This window comes from Lithobates pipiens, unplaced genomic scaffold (genome assembly GCF_037356315.1).
Source record: "Lithobates pipiens isolate NorthernLeopardFrog02 unplaced genomic scaffold, aLitPip1_a1.2 Scaffold_3, whole genome shotgun sequence".
NCBI classification, from domain to species: Eukaryota; Metazoa; Chordata; class Amphibia; order Anura; family Ranidae; genus Lithobates; species Lithobates pipiens.
Genome location: NW_027507790.1, coordinates 127663413 through 127677084, shown reverse-complemented (window position 1 = coordinate 127677084; position 13672 = coordinate 127663413). Strand labels below are relative to the sequence as shown.

The 13672-nt window shown below is 42.5% G+C and overlaps 1 protein-coding gene across 4 annotated transcripts in view; it reads right to left on the bottom strand.

Annotated features, from left to right (window-relative positions):
- MCC (MCC regulator of Wnt signaling pathway) overlaps positions 1–13672 on the bottom strand; it is a 523846-nt gene that overhangs the window by 43827 nt on the left and 466347 nt on the right. For all 4 annotated transcript variants that reach the window (XM_077462268.1, XM_077462269.1, XM_077462270.1 and 1 more), the window contains one exon: positions 9081–9315. In XM_077462268.1, coding sequence (XP_077318394.1) covers positions 9081–9315 — 235 coding nt within the window. The remainder of the gene's footprint in view (positions 1–9080; positions 9316–13672) is intronic.

The window sequence follows — 13672 nt, the reverse complement described above, 5'->3', positions numbered from 1 at the left end:
GCAGGAACCCAGAATTGCACCCCCCCCCCCCCAAATATTAATACATGCAGTAGAATATGTGTACCAACCCCACGTCCATTTTTTGCCCCTTTGTTTCACTAAACCCAGGGCAACTTTCCCTTCTGCCCACCCCCTGTCCCAGCCCTGCATGCCAGAGAATATTCAGAAGTGCAGTGCTAATTACTGACCACTAGAAGGGAAAATGCAAGGATGTAAGCTCATGGCATTTAATTGTTAAATGCAACCCAAAGGTAGCCAGTAAATGTGTGTTTTTGTGCACGACAAATGCACCAAAACACGTGGTAAAAAAACAAAACTTAAAAGTAAAACTCCAAAAAAGGAGCTTCTCCCGCACGTCCAATGCATGTAGGGGAGCCCATTTAAGTGAAAAGCCTGCTCTGTGTGTGTTGTGCATAAAAACGCAAGTTCATGTAACACATGTTAGTGAATGCAGCCTGAACATTGCTCCTGAAATTTCTTCTCCTGTGTCTATCTTCAGAAATAATGCATAACAAATAATCCATGGAAAATGTGTTACTCATATCAAAACAATGGGCAACAATGACTTTCCTTCCATTTATTCTTCATTCTTTACACTGTGCACGAATTTAAGCTTTTGCAGAGATAGTGGTTCTATTGAAACCTCTCTCTCTGTCAGTTACAATTCTATTAACTAGATTTATTTTCTTACACAGTACATGTTGACATTGTATATGGTATAACATATCATTATTATTACAGACAGCACATAAACAACTAGTGTCTCTTCAGTGTGGAACCACAGAAAAGGGCTCAGATATCCAATCGCAGTCTGCAAAATAATTCTAATAGGCTTATGCCACAGCCACAAGCCTTTCTGAGCCCAGCTGCCTCACCCAATTATACAGCATTCTGCCAGATACACAAGTGAAAACAAAGTGGATGGGTCTTTTCCCCAGAATGTAGGGACTTTATAACTGTTTACGCTACACTTAGTAGGTACACCAGAGCATTGTGTAACCCAAGTGTGACTAAGGATGAAATGAGCACTTATGGTGGATCGTCTGTAAAATGTTTAATAGTGACAGAAATTCAAACCATTTGTCACCTGATACAAAAAATTTGCATCTAAAAATGGCCAAACAGAGAGGATATCTGACTCAGATACAAATAAGTCTACCAAAACAGTTTCCCTTCACCCAGCATGTGCATCCACTCATCTACTGACTCTTTCAAATTGCCTTTTAAAGGAGAACCCCTCAAAGTTGGTACTTCCAGCATTTGGAGAGGTTAAGTATAATCTGTACTTTATTATGTCCTTTGCTGGAAACAATGCACATATATTCATACTCTGCATTGTACTTATACATTGTATGTGGAGCCACCTATTTCAATGTGTGTTAGGACCATCATTGTTTGAGCAACAAGTGGACCACAAGAGATTTCCCTTCAGCATTAGCAGCAAAGGCAAGCATAACTTGCCGATTATACTCCCTGCTCCCCCAAATGCTGCAAAACCACAACTTTTTGGAGTTCTACATTAGAAACATATGAAATCATGCTCAACAGATACTGCCATTATAGGGACAGCAATGAGTGGTATGGCGATGGAATAAAAGTCTGAGACAAGATGGTCACTCTATAGGATATTGTAAGAAATTTCAGAAGAACCTTTTACATAGATTTTATAGATATCTAAATTCTATAGGGGAAGATGGGATCATAAGAAATGAATTGCTTATAGCACATATTACTATTATACCTAAAGAGGGGAAAGAACCTAACCTGCCCATAAGTTACAGACCGATTAAACAGATTAATGGCAACAAAAGCACAGGTATGAAAAGTATATGCAAAAATATTGACAGGTTAAGGGCTCTATTGCCACATTGGATATAAGGTGGCTTTATACCAGGGAGGGATGGTAAGGATAATGGCCTTAGGTCAATAATCCTCATTTATCATCAGGCAAGGGAACTGGGCAGGATTCAAACCATTAATGGGCAGGCTGAATGTACCAAGTTGGTCAATCGATTTCTAGTATGTGTAGTAACTTGCTAGTCTCATAAATCTCTTAAGCGTGTCGGTAGAGGGGCTTTCTTCTTCTAAGATCTCTGGCTGTTTCTGTCCAGCTATAAGTTCTAGACATTACTAATCTTTTTTTTTTACCTACTCATACAAAATAAACAGATCTGAGGAGAGTGGGATCTTATCATATTGGATGTGCTGGCCTAAGAAAGCTTACTATAGTGAAACAAATTAAAACTGAAAATAATGGTTGCAATATGATGGTGTGTGCCAGTTGCCCCCTTTGTTGGTTTTTAAAATGAAGACAAATATAACTTTCAACCACACACTATAATCACTAAATCACACTCAAAATGCAAGCATTTGTTTGTTTTTTTTTGCCTTGGAAACACTAATCTCTAGTTAACCCAATGGTATTGAAAGTAAGTCTATCACAAACAAGGATAGATTAATGTGACCAGGTGATCCAAATGCATAAGTAGACATCATCCTCAAAGTTAACTATGAACAACAGATCCAGAGTTATAGCCAGCTGAAGTTTTCTGTAAACACTGACTTTTCCTGCAAAAGTCAAGCGTGCCCCACTTTCACTTATCTAACAAGGCACCATATTGGTGAACCAGGCCAACCAATCACGTTTGATACCTGCACTTGAGAAAGGAGCGCGCATGCCCGAACGAGGCTTGCGCAAGCTCAGAAACGCGTTGTGCTCTCGGGTACCCCCCCGGCTGACGTCACACGCCGTCTACAAGCCAGTCTGTGTCTCTGTGCATCACAGAACACAGCGGAGCTTCCCCTAGCGCGCTGTGGAGGAGGATTCATCCAGTAACAGCACCAGCGAAAGGGAACAGTGATTTGACTATCAAACGGAGGACAATAATAATTATGGATGTGAGACTTTTATTGATTGTATAAAATAAATGCACTTTTTACTGATTTGGCGCTCTTCTATATATTCTTTTATTGGTATCCTATTCATGAGATGACTTCACTCTAAAGAAGCAGCTGCCGCAGGTGATTGTGCACATACATCCCTTATCCTATAAGGACAGCAAGCAACCTTTCTGGATTTTCAGCAAATTCCAAGTACTGTTTTCTCAGATAACTTTTTAAAAAAACATCTTGCTTTGATAAAAACTGTTTTGAATTTATTTTAATGAACAATACAGACTGAACGGAAAAGGATACACCAGTATCTTTTAAAGCGCTAGTATCTTGTGTTGTTTTTTTAACCAATCACGTTTAGGCTGGGTTCACACTGGGGCGACGTTAGACATTGTATGCAATTCACACCACACTGCTGTGCAGGTCTGTGCGATGTGAATTCAGCCATACAGATTTCGAATTCACATTTGCATCGCATTCGCACCGAAATGGTTCAGGACCTCTTTTTTTACTGCACCATTTGACAGTTCGCACTGTGATATGTGAACTGATCTGGGGGTGTCATTAACTTTCTATTCACAGCCGCAGCGGTTCGCATAGGGCAGTGTGAACTGCCTGCGAGTCCTATGCAATGCGGGAAACGGCACTGTAATTGTGCTGGTTCCCGTATCACACTAGTTTGAACCAGCACTAAAGGCGAATGGCTGTTTTTGACTTGCAATTGCTACTTATGCATTTTTTTTTCGCCATATGCCGAATTTGAATTACCCAGGTTTCTGACAGGTTTACTTTACACATTAAAAAATATACCTGAAGAAAGATTACCATCTACAGTAAGGCTCCTTTCACACTGGGGTGCTTTGCAGGTGCTACAGCGCTAAAAATAGTGCCTGCAAAGTGCCCTGAAAGAGCCGCTCCCGTCTCTCCAATGTGAAAGCCCGAGGGTTTTCACACTGGAGTGGTGCGCTGGCAGGGCGCTTAAAAAAAGTCCTTCTAGCAGCACCTTTGGAGCGGGGAAGGAGCGGTGTGTATTCCGCTCCTCCACCGCTCCTGCCCATTGAAATAAATGCAGCAGCTCTTTGCTGGTGGTTATAACCCTTTCTCTTCTCGGCTGCTAACGGGAGTAAAAGTGCCCCGCCAGCGGCTGAATAGCGCTGCAAAATTGACAGTAAAGCGCCGCTAAAAATAGAGGCTCTTTACCGCCGACGCACCCACCGCCCCAGTGCCAAAGTGGCCTAAGTGTGGAGATCAGAAGGATTCACTACTACACACCTTGGAAGTGGCATTTTGTAGAGAGGATTACTTTCTCGCACTCTTTCATAAGGTGGCGTTGTACAATGCCAATATTACCAACATATATGACCAGTGGTGCTTGTAAATAAAATCTCACTACCCGAACAATTGTCAGAACTAGATTAAGTAATTTTCATCAAATCTTTTTATCATCTTCAGGTCATTATGTTTTATCCGGAACATTAAGATTTATGCAGGGATTTTCATAGTCTAATTAATAGTGCAATTATTTAAGCAAAGCACAAAAATATGACTTTGAATATATTAACACAAATGACTGTAATAAATCTAGTTTAATTAAGACTGCAGTATGAAAGACTGATTTCCACAAACTTGTTTGCTGCTTATTGTGCAGATGATCATGAAGCTCAGCACATTGGAGAATGAGAAAGACACCAGTGAAGAGAGGCAAGTACTACTCATAGGATCCCATTCAGCATGCTAAGAAATGACTGGTAGGATATCATTCAGTATTAATACACAGCATTCAGGGTCTCTACTTCCAGCTCACTTGCAGGGAAATCCAACTAACAATCACAGTCACCGGTGGTTTTGTGTTTTTGAAAATACTAGATTCCTGGCAGTCATGCTTAAAGGGGTGAACTTCTGTCAGTCACCGGCCCGCCAGCCCCCTGTTATACTTAAAGCGGAGGTCCACCCTAAAATGGACCTCCGCTCATCGGAATCCCCCCCCCCTCCGGCGCCACAATCGGCACCTTTCAGGGGGGAGGGGGGTGCAGTTACCTGGATAATCCAGGTAACTGCACCCACTTCCGGGCTAGCTCTCTGCGGAACGAGCGTAGGTTACGCCCCCGTTCCGCAAGCGCCCGCCCCCTTCAGCAAGTGCCCCGCTGCCTGCTGGGAAACACACAGCTCCCAGAGGCAGCGGGGACCGTCCGGATTGCGCCGCGCGGCTCGCGCATGCGCAGTAGGGAACCGGGAAATGAAGCCGAAAGGCTCCATTTCCTGATTCCCATACCCAAGATGGCGGCGGGACCCGGCAGCCGAGCGAGCGATCGGCTTCGGGTGCCGACATCGCGGGCGCGCTGGACAGGTAAATGTCACTATTTAAAAGTCAGCAGCTGCAGTATTTGTAGCTGCTGGCTTTTAAAAAAAAAAAAAAAAAAAAACGCGGAGTCCCTGTGGACTCCCGCTTTAACTGAGCCATGTCATTTCTAAAGGCGAGAACGTGCTCTCCCTCAGCCTGGGGTTCTCGGCACTTGATTGGACAGATTAATAGAAGCGCAGCCATTAGCTCCTGCTGCTGTCAATCAAATCCAATGACACAGGTGCCGAAACAGAGTCTGGCATGTGTGTTTATGGACGCAAATGCTGGACTTCGAGAGCGCGCCCACAAGGTAACCCCCAAGGAGAGCGCTTCTCCTAGGGGGCTATCTGATGTGGAGAGGAGCTGCGACCCCAGAAAGTGAGGCCACTCTCTGCAAAGCGAGCTGCACAGTGGAGGCAATTATAGGTTTGTTATTTAACAAACAAAACTTTACAATCACTTTAATGTCTGACTGCAATACTAGGAGATAATGACTCATCACAAGTATGCAGATAAGGAAATTAGACTTTCCTGATCTGCTTCTCAGTCATTGATTCAATAGCCACTGTAGAAATGTCAGTTTCCAAATTTCTAAATACATCTTAAGGGTCTATGAAAATTATAAAAGATTGTCCTTGAATTGTCATTGCTATATACCACTTTTACACCACTGAGTATTAAAAGTATAATTCCAGTGAAAACCTAACTAACCTAAAAACCTGAAAACCTAACTAAGTTAAAATCTACTCCCATCCCCATCCTAAGCCTATTTTATCTACCATGTCTAAGGAAAGAGGTCTAGACTTACCAATTCTTAAGTCACTCCAGCCCGGTCACACGATCAGGTTCAAGCACTGGCATCAGTGTAGAGGAGGGACAGCCAACAATGGATGCCCCATAGTAAGCCTACTTCCACCTTTACAGTCAAATTTGAGAACCCTCCACACCTAAGATTCTTTATGTGTTCCCAATCACACATACCTGAAAAAAGTTAGTTGTCTGGAGCACATTTATACAGAGGACACTACATGCAGCTTCTACTGCATTGACTAGATGGCAATGTGGAGATAAGGGATAGACCAGAGGGACTCAGACAGTGCATTTATATACAATGCCTTACAATCTTTAACCCTTTGCTGGGGCACACAGTCCTGCACATCTAGTTAACAATGGATAATTAAATCTGCCAGACATGGTTAACTATAGAAAGGCCAACCCCCCTGCCGTTTCATAAACATTATATAGAAAGAGTAATAAGTAGAATCCTTTTTTCCTGGAGTTTTCATAAAAAAAGAGCACATAAAAGGTGAGCAGAAATTATTTTCAGTAAAATCAGATCGAACATAAAAGAGCCGAGCAGCAATATTTTTTTTTTTCTCTTTTAAGAAGTATTTGATATTATCTCTACTTTCCTACATATTACTGTTCCCCCAGACGTGTCTGTCTACTTGGTACACTAGACAAGGAGCAATACCAGCCAGCCACTCTCTAGATCTCAAGATTGTTAGATATGTAGCACGAAAATTGGAGGCAAGGCAATGGCTATCACCACACCCTACAACTTGACAACTCTGACCAGATCAGGTAAACTTGAGGCTCACCAAAAAGAATTTGGAAATTGTGGCAAGGCTGGCTTGGAGGTTCCAGGCTTAGCTTTTTCCCAACTAGTTTGAAATCACCAATTACAAATATGATACCTTTTCTGGGCTTTTATGTTGTGGGCAGCAAGATGATGTACCTATTATTATTATTATACTACCCATTAGTACACATTTATCCAGTATCCTAGACTCATTAGGAGATGGAAGGTCTACAGGGTGGATTTAATAAAAACAAATAGATTATGCGCTGTGCAAGTGCTGTTGTTCCAGAGCTTAGTAAATTAAATGAGGCTTCACTTTGCAAAGACCAACAAAACAGCATTTTTGCTTGCACACGATAGGATGATGGAAATCAGCAGAGCTTTCCCTCATTTTCCAAGCACTGGAGCTATTGCACTTGCAAAGTAATCAGTCTATTTGCCTTTCGTATATCCACCCCTATAGGTTCTCTCAAGCGCTCCTTTAGTGGTAAATTTTACGACTATTGGGCAGGTTTTGTAAACACACACACAGTGGACATAAAAAGTCTACACACCCCTGTTAAATCAGTATACCCGCACATGTAAAAAATAAAAATAAAAAAAATAAAAACAACCCTGTAAGGCAAAGGCATAACGAGCTAGTATGCTCATTATGAAAGATCTTAAAACGTAGTCCTCATATCTCAGGCCGGTCCAAGCTGAGGGAGCTGACATATTGCCCGCTGCAATTCTTCTGGGAGTGGCCGGAGCTGCGAAGACCTCACTCCCGTGCATGTGCACGGGAGTCTTCTTCCTGGCAAGGTCTGGTAGCATCTGCCAGACCTTCAGCTGGGCAGTAATAGCGCATGCGTCGCTAATGTCAGAGGATGCATGCAAAGCGATTATCTCTTAAACCGTACAAATTTAAAAAAATGAGACAAAGATAAATCATTTCAGAACTTTTTCCACCTTTAATGTTTATCTAATGCCTTCGAAGTTTTCTCTGCGGACCATGGCTTTTGCTGTCGGATGCGTCTAAGAAAAAGTCAGGAAAAACCTACTAGAACAGCTGATTTATTTGGGGTTAATCAGAGGCACTTTATATGATGGCAGGTGTGTACTGACTCCTATTTAACATGAGTTTGAATGCGATTGCTTAATTCTGAACACAGCTACATCCCCAGTTATAAAAGGGTGTGCACACTTATGCAACCACAATATGTGTGTGTGTGTGTGTGTGTGTGTGTGTGTGTTATTATTATTATGCTACATAAATGAAAAGCTGTATCAAATATAAAAAGCATTTAGCCCAACTCGGCTGCAAAAGGGGAAATACACCAAGTTTTTTCTTTGAGCCCAGGTTCACACTGCTGCAGGATTGAAATCGCACAATTTAATTTCCGCATGTCAGTCTGATGATTTCAGAGACATCTGTGAGGTTTCCTGCACAGATGTCTATTGAAAATGCACCTGAAATCACCAAAAGTAGTACAGAAACTACTTTTGTGAATCAGTGCGGTGTCACATAGATTGTACCATTGCGGGCAATAGCCGCTGATTTTGAATGCGATTTGACATGTCAAATCGCATGCCAAATAACATCAATGTGAACCAGGGCCGAAGAGCAGTTGTGTGTGGTGTGCTAGATAGAAAGACTGCATGCAGACTGTGCTGGAACAGCCTGCAGGTCACAGCAGACGAAAATTATCCCACAGCTATCAAGGAGGCTAAATATTTTGCTGTGTTTTGGTCTGTGCTGACCCCCTAAAATGGAAATATCTATGGTTTTGTTTTGCAAAGCTAAGGAATAAATATGGGCAGGAAGCCATTAAAAGTAAACATTGAAGTCTGGACCACCTTTCTGCACGCTATATGTTTGAAGGTGACCCCTACTGTTATGAAATGACTGAAACTGGACTTTAGAGTCTTTGCTGGGAATTTGAGAATGAATTACCTCAGTAGAAGTAATTAGAAAGTCAGGGATGTCTTGTTCAAAGCTCTTTTACTGCTTTAGAAATACATTCATATTTATATCCCCGTTGATATCGGCGCGCTCAGTGCGGCTGCGAGCTGCTGTCTACGGCTCATGCGCCATAGACAGCGGTGCCTGTCTTTTAGCAAATATCTCCTAAACCGTGTAGGTTTAGGAGATATTTCTTGGACCTACAGGTAAGCCTTAATCTAGGCTTACCTGTAGGCCAAAGTGGTTTGTAAGGGTTTACAACCACTTTCAGCGATCACAATAAGAACATATTCTATATTGGTTTCTCATATCTAGACACATACCTTCATTGCCATAAGCTCCTGCATCAGGACAGCATTCTCCAGATCTAGTCTCTGATTGTCTCCCCTTGGTTTCACATCATAGCTCAAAGGATCAATATGAATGCTCTCCAATTCCAGCATAGTCAGTTTAACTGCAGCCCGGTCATTCTTCAGCTGCTGAATATAATCTTTCAACCTCTGCTCATCCTCTTTGGAGAACTCTGTGTCACAGCTACTGGCTGTAGAACTGGTGGTACTAAAATTGAGAAAACATACAGAATAGGATACAGATCATTAAAAGCATGCCCAAAATGATTTTCACTCTCTATAGCAATATAAAGCATTAACTGATCCAAATAACTGGGTCAACTTATAAACTCAAACTACATATAGAAAATCTGTTTATGAGAAAATCCATCTCAGGTTTGCCATTTTCATTCTGCGAAACTGCTGAACATTTAGAGCAAGTTGCAACGTTAGTACTGTGCATTGAATTTTAAATGAACTGGCCATTTGACAAAAGCATTTGGAATGCACAGCTGTAAAGCACTAAGCAGAATCAGCAGTTTTCTCTATAGGACATAAGGCGCAGAGTCACACATTGGAGAAAAGGGGAACTAGGTCATTACACTGCAATTTTGAAGCAGAAAAAAATATATAAGTTGACACGAGCTAGTGAAATTCAATATTGGTTTATTTATAAATTAAAACAGAAAAAGAAAAAAGAAAAAAACGGCATAAAAAAAAAAAAAAAGAAGAAAAAAGAAAAAACACACAATCACTTCATCAATGTTGCATATACAGTATAGCTACACATCATTGATTCTGGCCCCAAATACTGCATTCTTCTCTCCCTCCTATTACGTTTTCCTTATATAGTGCACTCCACTCACTTTCCTGCCACCACACACTTTTTGTGCCACTCATCTCTTTAAACACTTGCCTATATACCACACTCCGCTGTTTTCCTCCTATCCTGCTGCCCCTTTGCACTGCACTCCCTTTTCTCTTTTTGTATTATCTCTTTATACTTAAATCTTATCTCCGTCCTTCAGTTACATTGTAACTATATGTTATACTGCGCCTATCCTGCTGGTCAATTATTCTCCACATTTATCCTTCCACCTATCCCACTTGTCCCTACATTCTGCACTCTTTGTTCCTTCCTTTAACCTGCATTTTTGTCTGCTTCGGATTATACCTCTGCCCCTACATAATTCACGTTTCTTCTTCTTTACCTCTGCACCTTTATCCTTTTCTCATATCCACTGGCCCTTTATACTGCACTCTTGGCCGCCTCCTCCTATCACAGTGTGTCTCCTTCCTCCTATCACATGACCTCTATATACTGCACTCCTTCCTCTTATCCTGTTCTTCCTATACCAGACTGAGCTTTTCCTCCAATAATCAGTTTTATACTAGACTTTGTTTTCCTTCTTCCTATTCAGTATACTGAAGGTCAGCAACCACTAAACCGTGGACAGGTGACCGGTAGATCGCTGACTGGGCTTGCTGACCTGCTATTCCAGAGCATCAGACAGAGCACAGTGCAGAGGGACTACTTGTAAACTTGGAGCTGTAGTAGGGAGCAAGAGCTGCATAACCAGATGCTTCCTCTGTAGTGCTGGCTACTGTCCCATGAAGAGTGATACCAACTCCACCTCTTATCCCAGTTAGCGGTCTCCAGAGTAGTGCCAGCAGCAGGAAAGAAGAGATCTTCAGGTCAATGTGAAACAATACATTGGGCATATTAGTATAAGGCTGCTTTCACACTGATGTGCTGTGGTTTATCCACACCGCAGGAGCAGTGCACCTGAAGTTTTACTTCACTTAGCCATGGATTTCTATGATAGCCTACAGGTTTGGTGCACTTTATGAAAGTGCACCAAAACTGCATTCAGAAAGTGCACCACACCTGCAGAATATAATAGAAGTCTATGGCAAAGTGCAGCTAACCCAGGAAAGTTGCAGATTCACAGCACATCAGTGTGAAAGCAGCCTTATAGGGGGCTCAGAACAGTAAGTTAATTTACATTTGCAGTTATGGGACCCCGCAGAAGCTTGCAGTTGCAGGGCACTTGCAGAGTGACCCCATTTACTTGAATGGGTCATGACTGGCAGGTGGTGGCACCCACTAAAAAGCAACAGGGGGCTTAATTACTGCTCTGGCATGTGTACACCTTTGGCTGCTGCCTCAGCAGCTAAAAGGGGTAGGGATCGGGGTGGTAATATGGTGACTTGACAGCAGGGTTTTACTACCCCCAACTTTACCTATGAACGATCACCAAGGGTGCCGCTGCCAAATGCAATTAAGGGCCCATTCTAAAGTGCAGCCGGAACTGCTGTTCCCTTGAAAAGCAATTTGTGTTTGGCAGGTGGTGAAGTGATATGTTGCCTCCTCGCCACTTGATTTACACCCATGATTGCCATTGTGCGATTGTGACATGGTAGTGCAGCAAAGCAAAACGGAAGGCGCGCACATCTAGTGCATTACCAATGACATTTATTGAATAATAAAATCAGTAAAAAGTGGGTACTCAAAGTAGCAACTCTCAATGAGCCATAAAACCACCCAATGTAGAATAATGCAGACACACGTGCTGAATCACATCAAGTGGTAAAAGCTGATGCGTTTCGGGGGAGCACCCCCTTCCTCAGAGCTACGCTACTCAGTGGTTTTAAGGCTCATTGAGAGTTGCTATTTTGTGAGTACTCACTTTTTACCGATTTTATTATTCAATAAATGTCAATAAATGTCATTGGTAATGCACTGTGTGCACGCCTTCCATTTTTTGTTTTGTTTTTGTAGTCTGGAGAGGGCAGCATCCACCCAGTCTTGGAATTTTGATGTCCTTGTTACACTGGAACAGTTTTTTTTATGGTAGTACAGCAATTAGAGGTTTAGGTCAGGTGGGAAGAGGTGACCTTGGTCAACACTGTGCCCGGTGATCTTGGAATGCCCCCACAATGTTCAGGTAGATCTCCACCACTTAAAGGTTGCTTACCCCTGTGCTTTTCTTACTCTTATGCTCTGCTCCCCTTCATCCTAGCATGCATCTACCAAACGACACTCTGCTTTTCTCTTCCCCATTGTAATGTGCCCCATGAACTGTATTGTCTCATTGACAATTTACTTTTTTTATTCTTGCTCTATACTTTTCCTACTAAACCATCCCCTGACCTTCAAAGCTGAAGGTGGTTCCAGAAAATATGCCTCTCCTGGGGATTTACCTAATTTTCTAGGTATTCTCTTATCAGTCTCTCTCACCTTCTCCTATAATACCCAAAGTACTTTTCCCTATACTAATTCCCTAATCCTATATGCCATTCCATGTCATCCACAAACTGGTTTATGTCTGTCCTGACTTAATGAGAAAGAGCATGGCTTAGGACCACTTTGGCTAAGTAGCAAAACAAAGGGGAAAAAATTTTTTATTGGAAAAGGTTACATATTCTACTTATTAGAGAGTTTCATAAAATACGATTCCTTTCCACAGATGCCAGTTAAGCCCCATGACATTGTGCTAGAAAGTTGAAGCTCTGCTTAGCTCCAAGCTAGGCCAAAGGCTCTCAATCTGTCAGCAATGAGAGCTGAGAGAAGCATGTGGAGAAAAGATTTAATAAAAGCCCTGGTCACAGAGGACAACATAATTGCATATGGCATCATGCAGACCTCTTACAAGCTAGCCTCTTTAGAGCTGAACATGGCCACAGACTGGCACGCAGCACACTGCTGGAGCTTCGATCAAAAGTGTGGTTAAAATCCCTGCAGGATGCTGCTTTGTCTGTTGTGCATTCACTCCTCTCCAAGATGCAGCCAGAGCGTTAGGCTCCAGTCCAGATCTTAATCTTAGAGCCGTGTCTGCCTGCTATAGAGCTCAGCTAAAATATGACATTGGTATAAATATGCTGGCTTCCATAATCTAATAGCATTTGCCAAGATGAATGGCTTTTGTAGAAAGATTTTAGACTGGTGCCCCAGATATGACTTTGGATTCAGCATCATTCGGAATTTGCCTAAGTTGTTAAAATAGTACAGAGCAATAAATCAAAACATATTTCCTGCATTACAGGTAGACGCATGAAAACTGCCATAATACATCACTGGCACTTTCAGCGTTATTTAATCTTAGGTGGTGTTACTGCCAAAAACTAGACAACACTCAGAGAAACGTGTTTAAAAGAAAACAAATAGTTCTTTTTCCAAGTTATACGACTTTCATGTGAAGCCGCGTACACACGGGCGGACTGTCTGGCCAACTTAGTCCGCCGCAACACATTTCAGCGGACAGTCCGCTCGTGTGTGGGCTTCAGCGGACTTTTTCAGTGTGCAGTCTGGCGGACTAAGTATTTCGGAATTTCCGTAATACTGTCCGTCGGACTCGCATTTCGGCGGACAATCCGGCCGTGTGTATGCCAGTCCGCCGTACTTTTGAAATGAGCGGACTTTTCCCGCCCGGAGAAAAGTCTGCTCATTTAGAGCGGGTATCCAGGTAGGCGGGGCCCGCGAAGGAGACGTTGTTCGCCCCGCTGCCTGGTATGGACTTAAAGGGGAACCCCAACGCCGAAAAAAATCTGCGTGGGGGTCCCCCCCCCCCCCCAAGTCCACAACA